Consider the following 27,232-nt stretch of genomic DNA (forward strand, 5'->3'; position numbering starts at 1 on the left):
ATGAGTGATCCTTCGCTGTTGTTTTAAAATTACTGCAACTGTTATTACTGGCTTTGGAAAGTATATACTGAGATGGGATGGATCTAAGTAGTGATGCTGGTGGACTACTTTTGCTACTAAGTTAAGTGCAGACTATTGCCATTCTCTCTCTCTCTCTCGTAAGTCTGCTGATGAAACCATTTGGGTCATTAAACAATGCCATCCAGGCATCTGCTACAACAGTAGTAGATCTTTGTCCAGCAATAGAAGCTACACTTGGATCAATCATACTGGAAGAAGCAAAGACTTCACTCCAGAAGTTGACTAATGAAAGTTCTTATACTGAATCCTTAAGTGAAGAGGACAAGAAGTGTTTGTTAAGCCAGTTGAAAAAGTATACAGACTCAATTCTTACAGATCTACAACAGTGACTTCTGGATTCTACTCAACCTTTGCATAGCTTTTACAGATGCCAGTCTTATAAAACATCAACTGTTGAGTGGAGTGAAACACTACCAGCAATGGGGCTGCCATGTGATCAGGACAGAATAGAGAATTTGAACACAGATTGGAATGTCATACGACAAACGAATAAAGATTTGACTTTCACTTCTTCTTTATCATCACTAGTGGTTTGACCCAAACTTTGTGCTGTTTCCTGGGATTAAAGAAGTAGGAATATAATAAAGATATATTAAATTCAAAAAGGTTCATAAAAGGGCAACAAAAATGATTAGGGGTATGGAATGGCTTCCATATGAGGAGAGAGTAATAAGACTGGGGCTTTTCAGCTTGGAAAAGAGATGACTAAGGGGAGATATGATAGAGGTCTATAAAATCATGACTGGTGTGGAGAAAGTAAATAAGGAAGTACTATTTACTCCTTCTTATAACACAAGAACTGGGGGTCACCAAATGAAATTAATAGGCAGCAGGTTTAAAACAAACAAAAGGAAGTATTTTTTTGCACAACACACAGCCAACCTGTGGAACTCCTTGCCAGAGGATGTTGTGAAGGCCAAGACTATAACAGGGTTAAAAAAAGAACTAGATAAGTTCATGAAGGATAGGTCCATCAATGGCTATTAGGCAGGGATGGTATCCCTAGCCTTTATTTTCAAGAAGCTGGGAATGGGTGACAGAGGATGGATCACTTGATGATGACCTGTTCTGTTCATTCCCTCTGAAGCACCTGGCATTGGCCACTGTCAGAAGACAGAATACTGGTCTAGATGGACGTTTGGTTTGACCCAGTATGGCTGTTCTTATGTACATCTCTTGCTACTCCGAGTCACAACAGCTACAGTTGAGCGTTCTTTTTCCTCATTGAATAGAATTTTGTGTTCTGAAAGAAGTTGCCTTCTGCCTGATCATGAACATATCATGAAGGACTGGAAGTACCAGACACATGAGAAGCCACCAAAGATGAACGCACTGCATTTGAGAAATTCATTAACAGAGTTGTGAAAAATTACAATAAACCAAGAAGGATGTTGATGTAGTGCTTCATAGTAGGCTTGAGTAGCCAACTTTAATTTGTATGATGATTTTAAAACACGAGTTAAATCTAATAAAATGGTTGTGAAACATTTTTCAGTTTTTACTATTGTGCCAGACAGCTCACCTTCACCTGCATAGTCTCACCCCCCTCTAAATTCAAACACCCTCCCCTAATTTCAGTTCCTGAGGAAAACATTGAATACAGGTGACATTTGCCTTGCCAACTCTCACAATCTGATCATAAGCCTCCTGATAGTTGATCTTTTTCTTGAAGCCCCAACTGCTGGAATCATGTAATTTTGTGAGACTTTCTAGATTCCATTAAAAAAAAAGTTTGTATCCCTCATCGTTGCAGAGAAAAGAGTCTCGCCGGAGCTCTGGTAGGTCTGAACTAGCGACCCCTCACTCTGCACACCATAAGGCTCCTATCCTTGGTGTAAATCCACTGGGAATTATACATGCGGGGAGGACAGGGATTTGGTTCACTGAAACTGATGGAAGTTGCATTCCTGTAAGCGAGGAAAGAATTGGGGTTACTATATAGCCGGGTGGATAAGTCACTTATACTTTTTTAAAAATACAAAATCCAATGTTTAAAATGTAAATATATTTATTTAAATCAAGTTTTAATATTTAATTCAGATTTTTTATTTGTATGTTGTTAATTCTTTACTTCCTTCCTATTTTATAGTCTTGGATTGCCAATAGGGTGACCAGATCACTGACAGGAAATATCGGGACGCGGGGGGGTGGATGGGGGATATCAGGATGCGCCGGGGGAGGGGGGGGGCAGAGAGAAAAAAAAAAACGTTTTGCAGGTGCCGGGGGAATTAGCAGGCCCCAGCCGCGCCATGGCCGCTGCCCCCCCCCCCCCCCCAGGGCCCCGGGCACATGCGGCACGTCCCGCCACCCCGCGGAGAAGGAGCCGCTGGAGCGAGAGGCGCGGGGCTCCGGACCCCAGCAGCGGTGGGGGAGAGCGGCTCAGGGCCGCACGAGTGGGCACGTAAAGTTTATCAGCTGGGGGGGACCCTGGCCGGCTCCTCGCCCTGCCCTGTAGGGGGGTAGCGTCCCCGCGCCAGCATGTCCCGCCGGCTGCCACAGGCCAGGTAAGGAGCCGAGTCCCCCCTGCCCCCTCGTCCTGGCTCCTCAGCTGAGCGGCATTCCTCCTCCCTCCAGGCTTGCAGCTGGAATGCGGCGCAAGCCTGGAGGGAGCGGGTGGTGTCCAGCTTCCAGTTCCTGGAGCTGGTGAGTATGGGCACCGGGTGGGCAAGGGGGGCTGGCAAGGGGGCTGCTCCCCCAGGAAGGTGATGGGGGGGCTCAGCTGAGGAGCCAGGATGAGGGGTGAGGGGACCACTTGGCTCCTTACCTGGCCTGCGGCGGCCGGCATGACATGCTGGCACGGGGCGGGGATGCTACCCCCCTACAGGGATGAGGAGCCAGCCGGGGTCCCCTCCAAGCCGATAAACTTTACATGGCTACTCGTGCAGCCCCGAGCCGCTCTCCCCCGCCGCTGGTGGGGTCCGGAGCCCCCCCGTCTACCTCCTGGGGGAGCAGCCCCCTTGCCAGCCCCCCTTGCTCGCCCAGTGCCCGTACTCACCAGCTCTAGGAACTGGAAGCCGGCCACCACCCTCTCCCTCACAGGCTTGCCCCACCATTACAGCAGCACGCCTGGGAGGGAGGAGGAATGCCACATGGGTGGGGAAGAGGTGGGGCCAGGGTGTGGATTTGGGGAGGGAGCCAATGGGGGGAGGAGGGGCGGAGTCGGGGGGGGGGGGGCAAGAGCCCTTCCGGGAGGGCAAAATTGCTTGTTTGTCCAGTGTCCCGACCGTACATCGGTCGGGACGCAGGACAAACAAGTAAATATCGGGACAGTCCCGATAAAATCAGGACGTCTGGTCACCCTAATTGCCAAAGTGAATGTTTTGTGCTTGTTTCTTTAATTAGTTTCCTGTTAGTAGGATTTCAGATTTTACAGAGATTTTTCTATTAAGTTTCTCATTTGTAATGCGTCCATGCTGAAAAAGACAAGTCCAGGGCCTCATGAATATCCTTATTCAGACACAACATTGCTAAGCAAATAGCCCAGGCTATATTTACATTTTGACCGTGCTGTGCTCTTCTATCATGGTTTGCAGCCTGAAGTAAAGCGGACTTTTGATCCTAAATTGCGTAGGTGACTGTGAAAATCCCATCCTTGGGTACATAAATATGGGTTCAGGAGCCCAACTCTGGGTTCTTGTTTTTGAAAGCGTTGGCCGTTTGTATATATAAAAAAGTTTAATCACTTGGTTAATCTATTTCAAGTCTTGTTTAACTTTAATCACATGAATACTTCCATTGATGTCAATGGGACTACTCATGTAAATAAAAGTGTGTAGCTGATTGTTTGCAAGATCAGGGCCTTAATTTTGTGTGTGTGTGTGTGTGTGTGTGTGTATGGTTAGGCCTATAGCAGTTTTGTAAATTTCAAACAAGATACTCTGCCATTAGTGGTATTTAAAAAAAAACAGCATTTAGGATGTACAATAAACTAAATTATGATCTAAAATTGCAATAGTACACATTTTCAAATTGATTAAAAATCCCCTATAAATTGAAATCACTTGATTTAAATTGCTCCTACCTATTATAATGTTTCATTTTCTACACATCAAGTTGTTGAAGGACATTGATTTTGAAATATTAATTTATTCAAAGTTAGACATAAAAAACCCCACTTACAAAATACATACAACTAGAACTTCCTATGAAACAACACGTTACAAGGCTATATAGAGATTAACATATACCCAGCAAAACAGAGTTAACCAAAAAAACATGGTATCCATGGCTGATCCACTAATTAATACAGCACCGGAGAAAAACATTCTTGGAAAGAGCCCTGATATTAGGAGGTGTATCAGCAAATCAGTGATAGAAGATAGAAAAAGCCTAACAAGAACAGCTGTGAAAGAGGAAAATACAGCAAACATCAGCCAGCTACAAAAATGGCTCCTTTAGGGTTGCAGAAGCTGCTTGTATCTGATAAATGTAAAGGGACAGCGATCAGAATAGCATTCTGGGAAAGTTTCCTGTAAAAGTGATCCTGCTCAGGCATTTGTAAGGAAAGGTGCTGCCTTGTATGTATTTATTTTTTGTAATGCCTAAGGAGCTGATTGAAAGACCTTCTCAGTTTCTTGAATCTGGTGTTTGAGATAGGTATTTTTGTAAAGTATAGAGAGAGTTTCTATAAAACTGTGAAGTAATTTTGACAATCTTTCTGCTGCAGAGCTAGGTATTAGCTGTGTTCAATGTCACTCTTTGGAAAAATTCTAGAACCTCCACTATTTCCTTCCTTTTCTTACTTTTTTTTTTTAAACTTTTCTCCCTCATCTACTACCTCACCACATTTCTTCTTGACATCTCTCCTCTTTAGTCTCCCTCCTGTAAGGGCCGTCTTTAGGATTTATGGGACCCTATGCAGTATTATTCAATGGGTGCCCCTATACTCTACTGCAGGCGGTCCCCAGCTGGCACTGCTGACCCCAGGTGTTGAGGGGGCACAGCCACCCCACCCCCGGATCCCCAGAACACCCCCATTGCTCACACACACTGAGCTTCGTATGCAGCAGTGGCTCCAGGCAGGCTTTGTGCTGTCACATGGGGGCTGCATCTTGCCAGAGCCCACGGCCCTCCTGCCACTCCTGGCTCACCACGAGCATTTTGACAGGAAGTATCGAGCAGTAATAACGTGTGTGTGTGTGTGTGTGTGTGAGAGAGAGAGACAGACAGACACAATCTGTATTGGGGGACTGTGACTCGAGAGAGGCAGAGTCTGTGTGTGTTAGGGAAGTTTGAGAGTGAGTGCACTGTCACTTTGAGCTCCCCCACTTGGCCTGGCTTCCTCTTCTCCCCCTCCCCCCCGGTGACTCTAGTGGAAGTTTCGCTCTTCCTGTCCTGGTTCTGGTTCTGGTCCTGGCCCTGGCCCAGCCCCCAAGCGGCGCAGGCAGGCAGGGTCCAGGGAGGGACTCCAGTCCAGGCGGCAGTGGGCTGGGATGGCAGGCTGCCGTACCACCAGTGCTGCTCTGGGCTCCCCAGGGCTGGGGCGGCAGAGCTGGAGGTGTGAGGGAGGGAGGGGGTGGGGTTGAGGTCGGGGAGAAGCCCGCTGGCCCAGCATAGGGGAGGGGCCCAAGAAAAGAGGATTCCAGCCGCGGCCAGCGAGGGGAATGGTGCCTCAAATTTTCGGGTGCCCTACACAGCCGCATATGCCTAAGGATGGCCGTAGGATTCTCTCTTCCCCTCACTTTCTCCTGCTGTTTGCACTATTCTTTATATTTTTCTTTCTGCAGTTTCCCCCCTACATTTTGTTGCCTACGCTCTTGCTTTCACCCTCCCCTTTTTGATCTGTAAGGTAGAAAAAATGGTTTTCACAGGGAAAGGCTGATGAGGGAAATGGAAAAAAGTAAGTTAAGTGTACAGACTCAATACATATATTTATTTATACCACATATATGGGCATAACCAGGGAATACATCTTAATTCAATAGACACGGAGTAACAAACACGTATCTCACACCGCTAGCCTCATCTCCCAGTGGCTGCAGGAACTAGTTCTAAGATTCCAAATCTTACTTTACAATCTCTCTGCTGTGCCAAAGAATATGAATCGGGTATAAACAGAGAATAAAAATTACACTTGCTGTAGTCAGTCCTATACTATGGTTATCACTTCATGATACATCAGAGGCAAGAAAAAAATGCTGTTATGTATTAGTGGCCAGCTGCAATGTAGACCTTTCTCTTGGTACAAAGCAAATTGGTTCTTAGGTTATGTCTGTGGAGTACTTGTGGGGGGGAGGGGGGTCAGGAAGCAGAAAAGAAACATTTTGAAAACCAAGCAATAGGGGTTTCTGAGGAGAAGCAGTCTGGAAGACAGCGCTCTCTTAAAAAGTGGTTTGCTGATGGGAAGAACTGCAAAACATTGCTATGAAGCATTTATTTCTAGCCCTGATAAGATCACAAGGAGTTGGCTTTAGAATCAGTCTTATAACTCATACAAAAATCAATTTTAGAAAATGTCTAGTTTGTGAAAAATGGTTTAAATACAAATTTTCCCTCTCATTCCAAGCCTTATACGAATAAGACTATCCAAATGGCACAAGTGACATAGCTGAAATTTGAAAAAAAAAAACAGAGTTTCAGGTGGGGGGAGACGCTTCCAAATGTCAGATGATCTGGGTTTACCGGGACTTGGTAACACGGACAAGCCAGTTTTAGACAGGGAAAGAGGTATACAGTTACGCTACAACACTCCAAAGAGGTTTCTAAAATACAGGTCACAGATCCAGCCAGATACCCTCTTCCAGCCTCCCACTGGACTGCTGTAAGGGGAATCTGAGCATCCAGCCTGGATCGGCTGGAGCCTGAATGGAGTCCAGCCATTCCCCAGGCCTAGAATCCCTGGGCATGCTACTGGGGCATAGATCTGCTGTCTAGCACTCTATCCTGTGAGCTGGAATCTGCTCTACAGCAGCTCGTGGTGGCTCGTCAGATTCTCCTGTACTTAAAACATCCCCTCCCCTAGAGCTCCTCTAAATGTATGGGTTACAGTTGAACTCTCTCAGGGGCATATAACAGTTGGGAAGGAATTCACACATGCTTAGCACAGAGTCTAACACATTTGCTCTTTTACAAAACAAAAAACATCTTAAACCACAGTGTCCCTCACTAGGTCACCCTTCCCTTATGAATCTTTAGGGGACCACCAGTGTCCAGGAAGGCAGGCAGGCAGCCTCAAACAGGCTGGATCCTCACTGATTGGAGAAAATGGCTCCTGAGAACAGCTTTTATCCTTTTAAAAAAAAGAAGAACAGGAGTACTTGTGGCACCTTAGAGACTAACAAATTTATTAGAGCATAAGCTTTCTCTGAAACTTGAATTTTATCCTTTTAAAACCTTTTAGCCCCCTCTATCAGCACCCTTACCAGTTTCCACACAAAGTTGTCCTCCTCCAGGTGACTTTGCTGATGAGGCAACCTCCCTCCTGACAAACCAGTTCCCCTAGGCAGGAGGAAAATCTATTGTCTAGAGTGATTACATTTCAATGGAAGAGCACTTAACTTGAACAACTCTCTTTTGCCATTCCCTGTCGTGGGGCAAGGTGAAATCTCCCTACTTTCCCCAAGCCCAGTCCCCTTCTTTACACTTCCTGGGGAGAGGTGGTGTGCTTTCTCCCCCAACCCTCTCTCAGGTTTAATTACATCTCCACTGACCACACTGAAAACAGATTAAGAGGCACATTTCCTCCCTCCACTTCCCCAAGCAGTGGAGCTGGCAAGGGTGCCAGCAGACAGCAGGGGCCAGAAAGTTTCAAAAGGGCAGAAGGTGCCCTGCTCAGGAGTCATTTTCTCCAGAGTTCACACCTCTCTGGTGGGTATCATAATTTGGCAGTACTCTTCACTACCCAATCTCCCTTCTCCTAGGGGAGTTCTGACACACACTACCACCATTTGGCTCTGCCTCATTTTCCCTTTGCTTGCAACGTTTTGAACCACAGCACCTGTTAGCTGTCCCTCAGACTCCTCACAGCATTCTGGCCTAAGGCATCATCTAGTTGTGGGAAGTCTCTGCATGTTACCTGCTTCACAACTGTAGTGAGAGAGTTAAACTGTAACCAGAAACCTCACACCTTTCAATGGAGTTCTGGAAGAGGGTGTGTTCAAATATGGAGAAGTGTGAGGGGGTCACCTGTGCACCCAGAAGGGGTAAGCAGCTGGACAGTGGGTTCCAGCTCTCAGGATGGGGTACTAGCTAGCAGGTCTGCACCCCAAGAGTGACCTAGGGACTCCAAGATTGGGGACGTGGCTGGATTCGTCAAGCTCTGTAAACCACAGAGGCTTAGATTCCCCTCACAGTAGTTCGGTGTTGGGGTGGCTGCAAGAGGGCACCTGATCAGATCTGTGACAACGTGGAATGAGTCACATTCATCCCAAACTTTTACCAACCACTCCCCTATGCCTATCACAATCTCTCATTTCCTCCTCTACATAGAATATGCATAACATCAGAAAGAATATGAAATTAACACAAACTAACAAAAATCGTTAAAATCTTTAAAAAAATTAGGACACATACAAAATGAAGATATTAATATGTATTATGTACATTTTTATTACATAAAAATTATATATTAGTATAAATAAATATGTGTGTTTTTCTCTACAGCATTTCCGTATTTTCTTGGTTGAGTCTTCTTTCCTCAGCCACATTTTGCCCAACTCTGGGCTCATGGTTAAACTTCCATGGTTTTGACTGCAGGAGCTGTTTCAAGGTTTGTGCTGAATTTTTGGGATGAACATTAAAAGCTGTCTGGCTTCAAGGGAGAGTTACTGAAAGTCATGGCCAAGCCCACAGCAGGCAATATGCAGCGGGTTTGGGAAACAGAATCGTCACTTCTAAAACAAACTTACTGGCCAAGTCATCAAGCACTTCACCTCTGGCAGCCCTCTCTTAGGCCTGGTCTACCCTTAAAAGTTTTGCCTGCATAGCTATGTCAGTTAGGGACGTTATATTTTGCTGGCATAGCTGTTGGCCAAAGCCCTCGTGTGGATGCAGGGATACCAGGAAAAATGTCCTTTTTGCAACCATGCCTTATTTTGCTAGGGGAACTAGTATAAGCTATATACTAGCAACAAGTATAACTGATATCAACTGCATCTACTCTAGGAGAGTTTGCTGGTACAGGTATACCAGAAAACCTTTTAAGGGTAGACAAGGCCTTAGTTTGTTTGCTAGACAGGAAGATGTACCAAGAATATTAAATATGTTTACTTACTTTAAGTGTGGGGGAGGAAGTGTGGGGGGAGGGGTGGGGTGGGGGGGATGATGGGACCATGCCATGGATGGAAGCACAGTCAGGCCAGTGACATAAGCTTAAAACTGACTCATCCAGGCCCCAATCCTGAAAAAAGACTGAGGATCAACCAAAAGTACTCACATGCACACTCACTTGCCTCAGAGCTCATAGGATCAGGGCCTTGTAGAAAGTGGAAGGGAAAGGAATTGCTACATTTATGGTAATCTTGTCTCTTATTGTTCCCGTAGGGAATGGAGAAGGTAATTAAGAAAAATAAAATTACTGAGCAGAGGTCTTTTGTCTTGTATAAATGCAGTGGCACAAAACTACTGAACCTTGTGCGTGTGAAGAGGTTGCAGTGTCTATAGCACGTGGATAATACCTAGTTGTTCATTGCCCTTATGACTGAGTCTGAAGGTGCAGTGGAATGGGTGACTTGGTGTCTGCCTGAAACTGGAGCATGCGCTAAGTCTAGCTGGCTGAGGCTCAATCTAGATGGGACTGAAATATCATTAGAAGGGGGGGAGCAAGCAGCCCTAGGAACTGGGCTAGCTACACAAACTCCTCTGCTTGGTGGGAGGTGGCTGTTATTTGCTAGCCAGATTCACGGTTTAGCAGTCTCATCAGATCCTGGGCTGCTGCTCGATACTCAGGGGTCAGCTGTGGCAAAGAGCACATTTATCCATCTGTGCCCGGTGTGGCAAGTGTGATCTCTTATTTCAGAGGCAGGCCTAGCTACCCTTATCTAGGCTTTTGTCACTGAGAGATTAGATTACTGTAAAGCATTTCAGGTAGGACTACATCTTGGGACCATTGGGAAGCTGAAGTTAGTTCAGAATGTGAGAGCCTGTCTGTTAAGTGGGAGCATATAACACCAATGCTCTGTGAGCAGTACTAACTACTTGTGGGCTTCTGGGTACAACCAGCGTGTTAGTTTCGACCTTTAAAGCCTTGGATGGTTTGGGTCCGGATTACCTTTAAATTGGCCTCTCCTCTCATTCCGTGCTGCCACAATCAGGAGAAGCATTCCAGCCACAGTTCTTTCGTTACAAAAGAGATGGAGCTGCCAGGAGGGCATTCTCTCCAACAGCCCCTGGACTCTGGAATGAGCTCCTGCCTAATTATGGTCTGGGAATGAATTATAATTATACATGGGGGTGGTAGTCTTACCAATTTAGCTGATTCTTGTGTTGGTTTAAATACTGGAGCATGGAATGGGCATTGCTAATGGGTATGTTTTGAAAATCAAAACATAACGAAATACAATAAATCTGTAGTACAGAACCCTTTCAACAGTGTCCTTCTGCTTGGCTGGGTTATAAGATCTGCTGCAGAGCTATGGATTAGCTGCCTTTCTTATCCTAGTAGCTTCTGCCTAAAGTTTAAAACTGGAAACATGTGATGCCTCAACATCCAAAACGTTTCTAACTACTCAGATACTCTAGCAACAGGCCCTTCAAAAATGCATGGAACAATGACAATTGAAGAAAAAGACCACGTGGATATCCCCATCTTAACATCGTGTCCCAGGCAATTTCCATTAGCTTTTAACTGGGAAAAAGAAAGAGTTTTTTCCTCAAGGTGTGTTGTAGCAGGAGTGAGTATTGGTGCTGTGGCTCTGAGGTCCTGTTGCAATCATACACTCTGCTGTTCAGCTCAATATGGATATCCAGTAGGGGGAGCTTTCTGCAAAGAGAGAAACAAAATTCTCACAACTGAATGGAGGAGATCATCATTTTTAACTGAAAAAGACACCAGAGGACAAGCAGCTCCAGGCTCAGCGAGAGGAATGTTTCCAATCTCAGTCTTTAATACCAGAGGTAGAGCTCACAAACTTGAGGTTACACATGCATTTATCAGACAGGATCTCTGATACTCCAGACTTACTAGCATGTCATGGAGGACTGGACTCCTTCCATTCCTGACATCTTGTGACCAAGTTTTAGGACCCCCGTGGGGAGGTGCAGAGCTGTTCTGCTGACTCACACTGAACTTGGCTGCCAGACCAGATGGGACCTCTTTAGCTTAGCTTCAACTCGGGGTAATAAATGGGCAAATGGCTCTCTGAGGAAGATTGAACTAGAGGGAAGGTCAAGAGGTCCCGCAGGGAAATGAAAAAAAAAAAAACCCACCAGCAAGCAGCTCTGGCTAAATGTTTATAGTTCTAAGTACAGTCCTGCTTAAGGACTCTGTTATTTAAAGACAACTCTCAGTTTGGACAATAGCCTATGAGGGATGTGTGTTGGGGGTGGGAGAACAGCATGGGAATCCTGACTGTTCACATATCTTCTCTAGGACTGGACTTTCTCCTCCCATGCTGGAAGTAACCTTGCAACCCCCAGCGCTGGCATACCCTTACACTCCACTCCAGAATTAAAAGTTCCACCCCATCTCTAGAGTACCTGGCCTGCACCCTGTAGGTCTGGGCCCACCTGGACCACCCCTCCAGGCCTGGGCACCATCTTCCTCTATGGTCTCTCACATCGCCAAGGTGCTCTGCAGTACGAAGCAGGATGAAACCTCAGTTCTTTTGCTATGGGGCAATAAGTTGAATGAAAAGGGTTTTTTTGGTTTGTTTTTTTACCTTTTATGAGGATTGCACAGGAGCTCAGCCAGACTGCGTAGATAATGGGAAGATGAGCTGGGTGACCTTTCTAGCACAGACACATCCACCTTGCATTGACTCCAAAAGATGTCTGCTACTGGGGGAATACTACAGTTCCTAGGTCTTCTGGTATTGGCAGTGATTTTTTGTTCATTCCCATCCACTTCCAGCAGACTGGTGGGTTCTTGCTGATCTGCTGGCACAATGTAGCTTTGAATAAAGAAGAGCTTAGGTTTCCCTAGGAGTTCACGGCATGAGTCTCCAGTAAAAAACTTCTTCACCTGATCCAAGGGGTACCCAGGAAAGGTCTGGTCTGTGCAGAAGATGCTCTGAGGGCTCCCCCGGCTGACCAATATGCAAATAAAGCTGTCAAGGTCTCTGTGCTTTTGCAGTCTTGCAACTTCATGGAATGTTTGGTTCATGGCTTCCACACTTAAATACCGGTAACAGTGAACTTCAAAGCCTAGAACTTTAAAGGTGTCCTCCAATATATCTGGAAAAAGAAGAAGGAATTTGTTAAAGTGAATGTATTTCACGGCTCAGTGAAGATCAGCCATGTTGAAAGGCTCTTAATATTGTGTTTCACTAAAGAAATTCAGCCAAAATCTGACTCTTTGCAGTGACATCAGTGTCACAATGGATTACACACATGACAATGTCTACATAATATCTTGAGTATGAGGGAAGTGTCACAGTTTCAGGATAAGTGCACCTGTATTCCTTCACCAAGGGCACCTGCTTTAGGCTCCCAGATCCTCAGCCATCACCTTTCTGGGCAGAGACCTGTCTCACTCTCTCTTGAAGCTGCACAGTTGTCAGCCTACACTGTGATATCCCCAGCAAGCCAGATTGCCTAAAAGGTCAGCATCTGCACTTTGCTTTCTCTCCAGAGGCTATGACCAATGTATCACCCTAGGGTGACCAGACGTCCCGATTTTATCGGGACTGTCCCGATTTTATCGGGACTGTCCCGATATTTGCTTCTTTGTCCCGCGTCCCGACCAATGTTTGGTCGGGACACTGGACAAAGAAGAAATTTTCCCTTCCGCTCCAGCGCTCGGGCCCCCCTCGCCCCGGCTCCGCCCTCTCCTTCCCCCATTGGCTCCCTCCCCAAATCCCCGCCCTGGCCCCACCTCTTCCCCAGCATTCCGCCTCCCTCCCAGGCTTGCAGCATGGCGGCGCAAGCCTGGAGGGAGGGGATGGCGGCGGTGGTGCCTGGATCCTGGAACTGGTGAGTCAGCTCCAGCACCCGGGCACCGGGCGGGCAAAGGGGGGCGGGCAAGGGAGGGAGACAGGGGGGCTCAGCTGTGAGCCCCCCCGCCGCGCCAGAGGGCTTCTGCCCGGGCTGCTGCACCCGGGGCCGGGAGCGCAGCCTGAAGGCTGCTCCAGCCCTGCAGCCCGCGGGGCAGTGCGGTGGGTCCGGTCGGGGGGCAGCGCGGAGCGGGCAGGGGCCAGGTGGGCGGCGCGGGGGCCTGGGCCGAATCCCTGCTGCTGCCGGGGAGCCCTGTGCCTCTCCGTCCCGCTCGCGGCTGCGGCTCCTTCCCGGCGGGACGCACCCCCCGTCCTGCCCCACTCACATGCGGCGCGCGTCCAGCTGCTCCTTCCCGGCGGGAGGGAGACTAGGCGCGGGGGACACGCGCCGCATGTGCCCGGGGCAGCGGGAGGCGCATCCCGCCGGGAAGGAGCCACAGCCGCGAGCGGGAGGGAGAGGCGCGGGGCTCCCTGGCAGCAGCGGGGATTCGGCCCCTGCCGCCCCCCCCCAGCTCCTGCCCGCTCCGCGCTGCCCCCGCCCAGACCCACTGCGCCCTGCATATGCCCGTGGCGGGCCAGGGGGTGGGAGGCTCCGCGGGGACTCGGGGAGGGCAGCGTGCGGGGCCTGCTAATGCCCCAGGCCCTTTAAAACTTTTTTTTTTTGCTCCGTTCCCCCCCCCTTTTTTGCTCCGCCTCCCCTTTTTTGGCTCCGCCCCCGTCCCGATATTTTATACTGGTAATCTGGTCACCCTATATCACCCCCAGTTACAAATTACCACACAGTCCTTTCTAAGCAAGCAGATTTATTCTTAATGAGAGCCAGAGGTTTTGGCAGCAGGAGTCAGTGGGGCTGTCGGTTGTGGGGAGGGCTCCGTCACCTCTGGTTCCCCATTTTGGGCAGAGTCAACTTATTTGTGGGGGGGAGGAGATGGTGGGTTGAATAACTCTCTCTCTACCGGAGCAACCATCTGCCCGGATATTTGACCGGAGTAGGGACATACATGATCTCGCTTCAGGCCCTGCCCTAACTCTGTTTCCCTTTCTTGTCCAGTTACCCAGACTCACACATGGGTGTTTGCCCAATAACCCTCCTCTCTGGGGAGTCTGGCTTGAACCAAGCTCATGCCATACAGACCTTCTCCCCTCCTTTCCTAGCAGCTGATACCTTTACTGCAGGGTTCTCAGTCCTATCCCTGCTGAAGTTTTCCTCCTAGTGGGATTCCCTCCCATGTGCCCTTCCTCACTGGCTCCTGCTCACTGCAAACTGTTCTCCCAGGCCTCCTCTCTAAGAGCTCTGGAGAGCTACTCAGCCGAGGCCTCCTCACTGGCCCTTTCCTGACTGGTCCCTCCACCTGGGGAGGTGGGCTAAGCCTGGCACAGGTACAGCTGAGTCCCAAGCCCTTTAAAAGGCAAGGTCATCCCATGACACTGCCACTAACTTGAACACCAGAGAAATACATTCACCTTTTTCCTGCTAAAAGGATGAGCAGTGAAATAATTAATGTTGACATTTAAATTCACATAATTAGGCCTCAGCATTAATATCCCATTGATATTCTCTCAAAACTATTGTTTCAGGCTGTCTTCAAACTCAGGCAGACACCAGCTCATGTGTGTGGCCACTTGCACAGCTGCATAATCATTTACACAGACCCCTCCTTACAGTCTTTTCTTTAATTTTACCATAGGTGGTTCAAACGTCAGGAATGTAGGCAAGGCCTTTTACCTTCATGGTCTGAACAAATCCCTTTTTCCCTATTCAACTTTTGCCTTCCTTAAGATGAGTGGAAAGGCACAGCATCTTCAAAGGATGCTACATAAGCTATAGCAGGGGGAAACTCGTATACAGTAAAATTCAGAGAACCTTCCCTTCACTCTCCCTCTTGCATCAGGGTAAGGCCTTGGGACACTTAGAGCAGGGGTGATGGCACAATTTATATAGTGGGGGTGCTCAGAGCCACTGAACCAAACTGTAAACCCTGTGTACGATGGAAACCACTTCAAGCTACGTGGCATGGCAGCACCCCCAGCACTCCTAGTTCCAGCACCTATGACTTCTAGTTCCAAGAATCCTCATATGGTGGCTATCAGAATTTCTTGTTTTACATCGGTCAGCCTAAGATGCCATTTGCCTGCCCAAATATGGATCCTGCTGCATTTCACTGGCTGTGTCTGCATGCTTTGCAGTTACTATTCTCCAAATATTTTGTGAAGAAGTATAAATACTATAGAAAGATGGTTTGTCTGCTTAGATCATTAATAATAAGGAACAGCAGAGAGCTGATCACACATCCCCTCCTTCCACCTTAGCCCTGAATTGCTGTTTACAAGCATTCTCTAAAAGAACGAGGAGTACTTGTGGCACCTTAGAGACTAACAAATTTATGTGGGCATAAGCTTTCATGGGCTAAAACCCACTTCATCGGATGCATGCAGTGGAAAATACAGTAGGAAGATATATATACACACAGAGAACATGAAAAAATGGGTGTTGCAATACCAACTCTAACGAGAATAATCAATTAAGGTGGGCTATTATCAGCAGGAGAAAAAAAAACTTTTGTGGTGATAATCAGGATGGCCCATTTCCAACAGTTGACAAGAAGGTGTGAGTAACAGTAGGGGAAAAATTAGCATGAGGAAATAGTTTTTACTTTGTGTAATGACCCATTCACTCCCAGTCTCTATCCAAGCCTAATTTAATGGTGTCCAGTTTGCAAATTAATTCCAGTTCTGCAGTTTCTCGCTGGAGTCTCTTTTTGAAGTATTTTGTTGAAGAATTGCGACTTTTAGGTCTGTAATTGAGTGACCAGGGAGGTTGAAGTGTTCTCTGACTGGTTTTTGAATGTTATAATTCTTGATGTCTGATTTGTGTCCATTTATTCTTTTGTGTAGAGACTGTCCAGTTTGGCCAATGTACATGACAGAGGGGCATTGCTGGCATATATCACATTGGTAGATGTGCAGGTGAACGAGCCCCTGATGGTGTGGCTGATGTGATTAGGTCCTATGATGGTGTCCCTTGAATAGATATGTGGACAGAGTTGGCAACGGGCTTTGTTGCAAGAATAAGTTCCTCGGTTAGTGTTTTTGTTGTGTGATTGCTGGTGAGTATTTGCTTCAGGTTGGGGAGCTGTCTGTAAGTGAGGACTGGCCTGTCTCCCAAGATCTGTGAGAGTGAGGGATCGTCCTTCAGGATATGTTGTAGATCCTTGATGATACGCTGCAGAGGTTTTAGTTGGGGGCTGAAGGTGATGGCTAGTGGCGTTCTGTTACTTTCTTTGTTGGGCCTGTCCTGGAGTAGGTGACTTCTGGGTATTCTTCTGGCTCTGTCAATCTGTTTCTTCACTTCAGCAGGTGGGTATTGTAGTTTTAAGAATGCTTGATAGAGATCTTGTAGGTGTTTGTCTCTGTCTGAGGGATTGGAGCAAATGCGGTTGTATCTTAGAGCTTGGCTGTAGACAATGGATCGTATGATGTGGTCTGGATGAAAGCTGGAGGCATGTAGGTAAGTATAGCGGTCAGTAGGTTTCCGGTATAGGATGGTGTTTATGTCACCATCACTTATTAGCACAGTAGTGTCCAGGAAGTGGATCTCTTGTGTGGATTGGTCCAGGCTGAGGTTGATGGTGGGATGGAAATCGTTGAAATCATGGGGAATTCCTCAAGGGCTTCTTTTCCATGGCTCCAGATGATGATGTTGTCATCAAAGTAGTACAAGTAGAGTAGGGGCGTTAGGGGACAAGAGGTGAGGAAACGATATTCTAAGTCAGCCATAAAATTTTTGGCATACTGTGGGACCGTGCGGGTACCCATAGCAGTGCCGCTGACTTGAAGGTATACATTGTCCCCAAATGTGAAATAGTTGTGGGTGAGGACAAAGTCACAAATTTCAGCCACCAGGTTTGCCGTGACATTATCGGGGATACTGTTCCTGACGGCTTGTAGTCCATCTTTGTGTGGAATGTTGGTGTAGACGGCTTCTACATCCATAGTAGCCAGGATGATGTTTTCTGGAAGATCACCAATGGATTGTAGTTTCCCCAGGAAGTCAGTGGTGTCTCGAAGATAGCTAGGAGTGCTGGTAGCATAGGGCCTGAGGAGAGAGTCTACATAGCCAGACAATCCTGCTGTCAGGGTGCCAATGCCTGATATGATAGGGCGTCCAGGATTTCCAGGTTTATGGATCTTGGGTAACAGATAGAGTACCCCGGTCAGGGTTCTAGGGGTATGTCTGTGCAGATTTGTTCCTGTGCTTTTTCAGGGAGTTTCTTGAGCAAATGGTATAGTTTCTTTTGGTAACCTTCAGTGGGATCAGAGGGTAATGGCCTGTAGAATATGGTGTTAGAGAGCTGCCTAGCAGCCTCTCATTCATATTCCGTCCTATTCACGATGACGACAGCACCTCCTTTGTCAGCCTTTTTGATTATGATGTCAGAGTTGTTCCTGAGGCTCTGGATGGCGTTGTGTTCTGCACGGCTGAGGTTATGAGGCAAGTGATGCTGCTTTTCCACAATTGCAGCCCGTGCACGTTGGCGTAAGCACCCTATGTAGAAGGCCGGTCTGCTGTTTCGGAGGAGTCCACACAGAATCCTTTTTTTTGTAGTGCTGGTAGGAAGGTTTTTGTGGATTAGTGTGCTGTTCAGAGGTGTGTTGGAAATATTCCTTGAGTCGGAGACGTCAAAAGTAGGATTCCAGGTCACCGCAGAACTGTATCATGTTTGTGGGGGTGGTGGGGCAGAAGGAGGGGCCCCGAGATAGGCTAGACTCTTCTGCTGGGCTAAGAGTATAGGTGGATAGATTAACAATATTGTTGGGTGAGTTAAGGGAACCACGGTTGTGGCCCCTTGTGGCATGTAGTAGTTTAGATAGTTTAGTGTCCTTTTTCTTTTGTAGAGAAGCAAAGTGTGTGTTGTAAATGGCTTGTCTAGTTTTTGTAAAGTCCAGCCATGAGGAAGTTTGTGTGGAGGGTTGGCTTTTTATGAGTGTATCCAGTTTTGAGAGCTCATTCTTAATCTTTCCCTGTTTGCTGTATAGGATGTTGATCAGGTGGTTCCGCAGTTTCTTTGAGTGTGTGGCACGATCTCTCTTTCTATTTTTAGCCAGTTGTGTATTCCACTGGCATGGTTCAAGCCCTAGAGAGATTTTTGCTTACGCAACAGTCTGTCACATGGAGCTTTTCAAAAGACTGTCTGAAAAATTCAAATTTTAACCTGGATATTTACGGAATTGAACTTTAGATGTAAATGCTTCCAAAAATGTCAAGAGGAAATTAAAGAAACCAGTTCCTTCCCCTCTAAAGCTGTGATATCAGCTTCTGCTAAGCTAAGATATAACAGAAACCCAGGTGTCTTATGAACAAAAGGTCCTGTGCCTTCAGCTACTCAAGACACATGCTGTCCAATGTAACCACACTGTTTGAAGTGCACTATTGCCCTCTTATTTTTATTTTTAAAAGCAGTAAGAAACTTACATTCTACTCCTGCCCCTGCTGTGTGACCTTGAGCAAGTCACTTTCCCTCACAGAGCCTCCACCCTCTTTCTTCTTCTTCATCTGTCCTTGGTCTATTTACAGCAGAGATGGGAAAACTACAGTCCATGGGCCACGTCCGGCCCGTGGGACCGTCCTGCCCGGACCTTGAGCTCCCAGCCGGGGAGGCTAACCCCTGGCCCCTCCCCTGCTGTCCTCCCTTCCCTGCAGCCTCAGCTTGCCATGCCACCAGCGCTCTGGGCAGTGGGGCTCCGAGCTCCTGCTGGGCAGCAGGGCTGTGAGAACCACCGGCCTGCCCCAGTGCTCTAGATTGCGCGGCAGCGAGGCCTGCTCCGGCTGGGCAACGTGGCTGCCAGTTCTGGTACTCTGAGCAGCATAAGGGGGTGGGGAGCCGGGGGGGGGGGGGGGGGAGTTGGATAAGGGGCAGGGGGCCCCAGGGAGTGGTCAGGGGACAGTTGGATAGGTGTGGGAGTGCCAGGGGGCCTGTCAGGGGGCAGGGGTGTGGATAGGGGTCAGGGCAGTCAGGGGACAAGGAGCACAGGGGGTTGGATAGGTCGGGGGTTCTGAGGGGGGCAGTCAGGGGTGGATAGGGGGCGGGGGTCAGGCTGTTTGCGGAGGCACAGCCTTCCCTACTTGGCCCTCCATACAGTTTTGGAACCCCAATGTGGCCCTCAGGCCAAAAAGTTTGCCCACCCCTGATTTACAGCGTAAGATCTTTGGGGCAGAGACTCTCTCTTACTAGGAGTATTTACAGCACTGAGGGCAATGTGCTGCTAATCTCAGCCTGGCCCTTTAGGCACTACTGTAAAACCAAACAACCACCAAATAATAGTACCAAATAGTAACATTGAGACCAGATGACCAATGAGACCTGATCTTTGTTTTGCAATACACACTTGCACACTCAGAATGTAGTCTGGCCAATCATAATCCTTACATTAAAAATATTGTACATGCTGGAGAGTAGAGCTGCAAAGAATTTTATGTTCTTGAGACCCACCTGTGTCATTGCCAATGCAATCTATAATCAGGCATATTCCTAAAGGCTGACTCTGCATTCTGTACCGATCATCATACACCTGAGAAAAGGGAAAGAGCAAATATTTATTTCATTGCTGCGCTCTCTCCTCCAGTGCACAGACCTTCTCCTTTTTAACCCCCTTCCCACACAGAGCTGCCCCCTCCTTCTCTCACCCTCTGGGCTGCGCACAGAGTGGTTGGCAGAAGTGTAGGTGGAGGTGCTGCAGCTGTCCCTCTAACTGATATACTTCATTTCTGTGATGGGAAAGGTTCAGGAGGCATTGGTGCATGGTTTTTATTTGGTACTGCTATTACCCTGGTTTGTCCTCTCATGTCACACAACCTCACTATCTTTAATGGAGTTGCCTAAGCCATAAACAAATGCAGAGCGTGACCCAGACTTTCTAGGAAAGTTGGGGCAGGTTTGATTGCAAAGCTGTTTACTGCAGACAGATCTTTAAGAGGAGTCTTCTTAATCATATGGCCATTCACAGCAGTGACCCTGATGGAGTGACTATCAATTCTCTCCGTACACAATGGGGCTTGGACAACTTTTTATTGCCTCACTAACAGGAAGTGGATTAGCTGTGTGTTCTATAGGCCTGCAGCGGCATGGTTAATTACAACAACATTTATTTCCTTACCAAGCAGTCATCTTGTGGAAAAACTACAGATCTATTACAATTCAGTTCACTCTAATCCCTCCCCTTTAACAAGTTTACCACCACTCTGCCATAGGTATTCTACTCCTGGTGGAATTCTGTGCCAAAAAAAATAAAAATTTTGCAACAAAAAAATAAAAATTCTGTGCACAATATTTTAAAATTCTGCAAAATTCTGCATATTTTATTTGTCAAAATAACACAATATAATCACACCAATTTCAATTATTTTTGATCATTTATTTCAAAATACCTGCCAGCAAGTATGTCTGTAACAATACAGACAACAAAAAAGATTCAGGAAATGTTTTTTTGACAAATAGATTCCTTACTAGGCATATTAATACAGAACTCTGAGTAATAATTCATTTAAACTACAATACAGAACCATATTTCCCACACCCCTCAGAAGCAGTGCAAAGGCTTGCGGGAGTCAGGGGTAACGGAGGAGCTGAGGGAGAGGGAAGTAAATTGCTGGGAAGGAGCTGAACTTGGAGGGTTGTTGGGTACGGGTGGGAAAAGTATGGAACAAGGTTTTTTTGGGGTGGGGGCGAGGAGGGATTGTTAGGGAGCTTCCCCCATGTAGACCCTGGCTGACCCCTAGCCTCTCCCATTCAGTCAGGCACATCTGCCCCTGTCCCCATGCGTCTCTGTGCCCTCACCCAGCCAATACCTGTCCCTATGTGTCCCTGTACCCCTCCCCCATCTCCAACAGCCTCTGTGCCCCCACACAGCCACTCCCCTGTCCCTGTACCCCTTACCCTGCCCCCATGTGTCTCTGTGCCCCCACACAGCCACTACCCTGTCCCTATGTAGCTCTGCACCTCCCCGCTCCGTGGTCCTGTGCCTCCATTCCCATTCAGCCCCTGCCCCAGTCTGTCCTCCCCCACTAGCCTTTATAAGCCCCTGTCTGACCCCCTTCCCCAGCACCCCATAGCCCCTGTCTCCTGACCTGGCCTGACAAGCGCTGCGAAACGCTTCCCTTGCTGGCGGGGAGCTGCAGCTTTGGTCTATCACCAAACACCCTCTGGTGGGCAAAAGGCAGAACTGCAGCAACCTTCTGGCAGAAGCTTTTTTCTCAGCAAAAAATTTGAAATCTGCAGGGCTCATTAAATATGCATGCACGCAGTAGCGCAGAATTCCCCCATGAGTAGTATTCCTTTGCTAACAATAATGCATAAAGTAATCCCCTGCTACAAATGCACAAGTAGTATGCAATCATGCAGTTTTCCAAGCATGGAAATGGAGGATGTCTCTTAAAAAAAAATCAGTCACAAAAGAACCTAAAGTGTATATATACCTTTTTATTCACCTGAGATGAGGTGGCTCCCGATTCCTGTACTGATGTGTGAACTGGTTCTGCTGTGGTTACAAAACACAATATAATGAGTCTCAGCATTTATGTGATATTCTAGTATGTAGATATTAGTGATTTTTTTTCAAATTAAAATTAAATAAAAAAGTAACCCAAGATCTCTCTCCTTCAGCCCTGTTAATTCCTATCTGAGCAAATACATACTACATGTTTTAAAAAAATCCAAGTGAGCCTAGCCCAAGTTACTAGTGACCAAAAATCATTGTGCGCTGGCAGAACAGTGACCTATTACTGTTGGTAAAGCACCACATCTGAAATGAGTTGGAGGTCTCAGCCTAATTCCTGATGGACTCAGGTGCCCACGATAAAACCTACATCTTATTGCCACCCCTTTTTGCAGGCTCTGCAGAGATGCCAAGGATTAAAGGGACATGGAAACACAGCTACCCTTTACATTTCTAGTCAGGAGTCCCATCAGAGTGGCAGCTCGTGGGTCTGGCAGTGTAGGGATGCCTGCACTGTTCTTGCTCATATTGTTCCAGTTCGGTGGATAACAAGAGGATATCAGTCTCCACGGCTTCAATTCAGTACCTTTCACAAGCAATAAATTAGCCAAGATTGTAACACATTGCAGATTTAAGAGTTCACTTTGCTTTCCTGGGCCAGCTCAGATGGATATAGGAAATCCAGAAGTTGGGAAATAAATTAGCCCTAGTTAGGTCTTGTTTGACAATGGTTAACCCTGTTTCAAAAAAGCTAATTACCGAGATCTCTCATCTTTAATTGGCTGAGCTGGTTTTGGTTTGTTTTTTTCTAACTTGGCTTTCTTATAAGAAATAGGTTTTGGAGCAGTTTTACAAACTACTATTTTACAAACACTACAGATTACAGGGAAGGAAATTAAAAGAGACAGAAATAAATTCAGTGGTTTCCTCATTTATCCCAAGTCAACATATACACAGACAAAATTGTCTGAAAATCCAATTGAATCTATTTTGTTCTGCTTCTTCAATACAAAGTGAAAGTAAGATTGCCCCCACACCCACATCTGTAGCTGTCTCCGTCTCTCTTTCCACATAAATAGACCTCTTAATTAAATGACCTGTGTATTTTCATCAAAACCAAACCTTTACCCAAGAACAGCACATAGGCACACTGATTATATGAATTTTTAACATACACAACCATATCGTTTTATGGGCAGCATAGTTCATGCAATTAACAGCAAAAAGTAAACTGGATCTCATTCCTTTCCTTTCCCAGTATAGTTTGCACCTTTTTTCTCTAGGAATGTTTCCTCAGGTCTTTTTGACCTCAGATAAATTCCCACACAGTACTTGTACTGAATCCCATCCTTGGTCTAACTAAGTGACACATCTAGTGAAGGGTTAAAATACCAGTGATGTGGGCAATGCTCAGGTCTACAGGCTTTATACCACATCCTATTTTAATGTGATACCATCTATACACCAGTGTGGGAGATATCTGAAGGAAACTAATTCTATTACCTTAAACAGTAAAGTGTCATTTTTGCTTCCTTAGATTCCACTTCAGTAAGTTAGATAGTTTATCACCCAAATGCTTTAAAGAATGTTTAAAATGTAGGACATTGGAAAATTGAATAAATGAGTAAATTTTTAAAATAATGCTCATACGGAGTGCTTACAGCTTCAACTGAAATCAATTGGAGTGGCAGGTAATCAGCACCACTGAAAGCTAGTCCCTTAATACAAAGAAGTACACAGTAGGTCTTTTTGTTAATGAAAGAACAGGTAGGGTGTTCTTACTCTGACTGGCATGTTGTCCATTTAATGATCTTTCTTTGTTCACATTCTGGATCTAAAAATTAAAAATAAGGCATATTTTCTCTTTTTCCAGAAATGTACAATCACACGTTGTTAAATATCACACAACAAGCTTTTTCAAAAAGAGAAGGTTATAAATAAAGAGTTAACAGCTTTATCAACTAAGCAGGAGTAGCAAAATTTTCCCCATCAGGCACAAACTTTGGTCAAAGGTTCAGTCAAAACAAAGCTAACTCCACAGAGAGGTAGAAAACTGTGAGCCAATGAGGTGTTTTCCAAGCAACAGCCAGTTAAACTGAACTGAATGGGATGCTGTATCTATACTAAAGCAACTCTGAAAACTAGTTTTGTGTATTTCCAAACTGGTAACAGAAAAAGACATGTATTGTTGAAGTTGTGTTGGTCCAGTTGGAGAAGTTGAACAGCTCGAAGATCAGAAGAGCTCCCAGGTAGACAAGGTGTCTGGGACCCTAATTAGGCAGCACTCACACACCCAATGCATGGACACTGGCCGAGGTGGAGTGTGACCAACCAGATGCAGCCAAGTCATCTCTAGTCGCAGGCCATGAGGAGTAGGTCCTTAAAAGGGGAAGGGACCATGTGCTCAGGAGTGCACTCACAAGTCTGTACCTCCTAAAATTGTACCTCCTGTGAAGGCCCTTTGCCCGGACCGCCTGGCCAGTTGCATTCCATCGTGCCAGAGAAGGACATTATTGTTGAAGTTGTGTTGGTGGATGTACTGTGCACTTCAGTGTGTATTATATTTATGATACACTTCATACATTTATATCTACAGAATATATACAAGATTGAAGAATTCTCTCTGAGGAAAGGGCTATATTAAGAAAGCTGGAATTATCATGACATCAATGTCAGACAACATATTCAAGACCCAGCTGCAAATCTCGGATAAATTACATACAACAAGAATAAACTAATAATCTCAAAGGGACTTGTCATATATTCAGTCAAGATCATTGATCAGATAAGAGACTTCATAGGAAATCTACGGAAAGTTACCTTTCCCATAAACCAAAGCCTTCAGCTTCCAACAGTCAGTGGGAAAAGTAATTTTCCTTAGGTTTTCCGTGAAGTACCACAGCCATAAATAAGGATAAAGAGCTTGATCTTGTCCTAGTAACTCAGGAAAAAAAACACCCCCTAGTAGCGTCAATGGAAGTTCTGTCTGAGTTACAAGTACTAGACCAAGACCAAAAAAGCAGCAGTTAAAAGGGACTAGACAAATACATAAGCAATGCATTATATTCCAATTACTAGCAGTACCAGTGCCTTCAATTAGTTTTCTCTATCCCCCAACTTCTTGGAAGGTCAATTCCTTCTTCTTCCTGACAGCTTTTACAGACAAACCACGAATTCGGCTGATTTGTTGCATACTTACCCCTGAACTGTAGGGAGGGTCAATGAGAGTCAGGTTAGGGAGAGATGCCTGAAGTGCATTTATATACATTGGCTGAGAACCACTGTTGGACAGAGCTGAAAATTGAACAGAAATAGGCAGAGATGAAATCAGCAGTGGTTACTAAAGCACAGCCTTCTCCCCAAGCTGAATGTGTGTTTCTACATGCCCAGTACAATGGGGTCCTGGGCCATGACTGGAGCTTCTAGGCCAGGGGTTCTCAAACTGGGGGTCGGGACCCTTCAGGGGGTCGCGAGGTTATTACATGGGAGGGGTCACAAGCTGTCAACCTCCACCCCAAACCCTGCTTTGCCTCCAGCATTTATAATGGTGTTAAATATATAAAAAAGTGTTTTTAATTTATAAGGGGGGGGGGTCGCACTCAGAGGCTTGCTATGTGAAAGGGATCACCAGTAAAAAAAGTTTGAGAGCCACTGTTCTAGGCACTAATGCAATACAAATTAATAATCATTAATGGTGAGACAATCAGTTAATTTTTCAGTCAAAGCTGGATCACCATCCTAAGGGCATAGTACCTATATATTGCAAAGCTCTGCAAAATGGTAGCATGCATTCCAATATGCAGCAGGTGAAGGGAAAAGTTATATTCCCCCCTCTGAATGTCCTTGGCATTGTGATTTATCTAACTATTTTTTTTTACACTGTAGTTCCTTTAAAATGTAATCCAATGTCTTCATCACCAAGCACGTCCAATTCTTAGGAGGACTGAATGGTCCCTATTCAGTACTGAGGTGCAAAACATGTGTCTTACCTTCACATTTGTACCGCTGGATCTTCTTTTTCAGGTCTATCCTATGAATGTTCTGCAAACAGTCTTCTATCAAATCCAACTGATTAGGAGCCACCAGATTTAGTTTCTCTAGATCACTGACAACAGCCAGGAAACTCTAGGACAGCAGCAGAAAGCATTACAAACTGGAAGGCCAGTAATTTGTTCCCTACCAGAAACTCTGAGAAGAGCAAGTCTAGCCTCAGTAGCCCAACAAAACAACACAGGGCATAATGCAGGCTTTCCTTTAACTCTTCAGAGACTATGAACTCAAGTCATCCTAAGCATTCACACAGCTGCCAGTCTGGAACGTGCAAGGGTTCTCGGTGTCATGCCAAATTATTAGCTGGAAGCTAGAGTGTGATGCTCTTGCAAAGACACATCATAGTGTTTGAGGAAACAGTTTTCATTTTCGCCCCACGGCAGAACCTTGCCTCATGCCACAGAATATGAAAGCCTTGGGAAATTTGTATGTTTTTCCCCCACCCACCCTTTTCTCTGCAAGAAAAACCTCAGTGACAAAACAACAAATTTCTTACATTTGTGCTCTGTGAGGACAGATTAATTATCTAGCAATTACTGCATCCCTCTGTCTCGGAACACCCAGAGAGATACAATCAGGATTCAAATGGAAGAAGAGCTGCTTTGGTAAAATAAAGCAGTTTGTTTAATATGTGAACTAGGGAACAAACACGAAGGGATGTTATCCCCGTAATCATGATTACATTAATATTTTTCTCTGTTTGGGAGGGAGGGATTGGATCCCACATGCTTTCAAATGGCAGAACTTTTAAGGGGAGAGGTTTTATTTCTGAGTTTCTTCCAGCAACTAGTCCCACTAAGTGTAGCACTCTTCATATTTCCCTCTCCTCATCTCTCTAGATCTTTGTTCCTGTTCCATCCTATTTGATTTTAATGCATCATCTTCCCTCCCATAATTCCTTATTTCTGCTTCTCTTTTCTACTGTTTCTATGCATCTCTTTTCTCTCCCTTGGGGTTTCACGTTATTTTGCTAACTTGCCTTTTCCTTTAGTTTCTCATTCACCTACTGCTTCCATTTTGGAGCAAAAAAGATAATTCAATACGGAAACAAAAAGTAGGCATTACCTTATCTTTTGCCATTTTCATACGTGGCACATAATCCTTGAGCAGGAAAATGAGAGAACCCACTTCTTTTTTATCCAGCTCTTCGTTAATCTCTACCATCAGCACCCTGCAAGAGAGATCAGCCATTTCCAAGGGATTAGCTTTCAGTAATATCCCAGTCCTGCCCAAATGCCCCAAGTCACAGGAACAGTCTTTATCCAGCTCCCCAATCTGATTAAATAATCCATTCGTGGCCATCAACACATTTACCGCTCCAGTCTCCAAGATACACTCTGTAGGGAGAAGGGTCCAGTGGTTAGGAGAGCAGACTGGAAATCAAAGGAGGTGGGTTTATATTCCTGGCTCTGCCTTTGACTTGATGTGTGAGCACGTTAAGCTACAACCCACCAAGTCATAACATTAAGTGTTACGATTACATGACTTCCGACTGCTTCAGGGGACTAAAGGAAAGCAGG

The 27,232-nt window shown here is 46.0% G+C and overlaps 1 protein-coding gene across 1 annotated transcript in view; it reads right to left on the minus strand.

Moving 5' to 3' along the window:
- Nucleotides 1-9,323: 9,323 nt before the first annotated feature.
- Nucleotides 9,324-27,232, minus strand: part of CFLAR (CASP8 and FADD like apoptosis regulator) — a 36,042-nt gene continuing 18,133 nt past the window's right edge. Inside the window, 8 exon segments of the mRNA XM_054044212.1 lie at nucleotides 9,324-10,999; nucleotides 11,898-12,411; nucleotides 19,661-19,739; nucleotides 21,643-21,704; nucleotides 23,445-23,496; nucleotides 24,862-24,956; nucleotides 25,652-25,787; nucleotides 26,778-26,883. Of these exon segments, the coding sequence (XP_053900187.1) occupies nucleotides 10,861-10,999; nucleotides 11,898-12,411; nucleotides 19,661-19,739; nucleotides 21,643-21,704; nucleotides 23,445-23,496; nucleotides 24,862-24,956; nucleotides 25,652-25,787; nucleotides 26,778-26,883 (1,183 nt within the window). The 3' untranslated portion in view covers nucleotides 9,324-10,860.

Source organism: Malaclemys terrapin, chromosome 11, assembly GCF_027887155.1.
Source record: "Malaclemys terrapin pileata isolate rMalTer1 chromosome 11, rMalTer1.hap1, whole genome shotgun sequence".
Lineage (NCBI taxonomy): Eukaryota > Metazoa > Chordata > Testudines > Emydidae > Malaclemys > Malaclemys terrapin.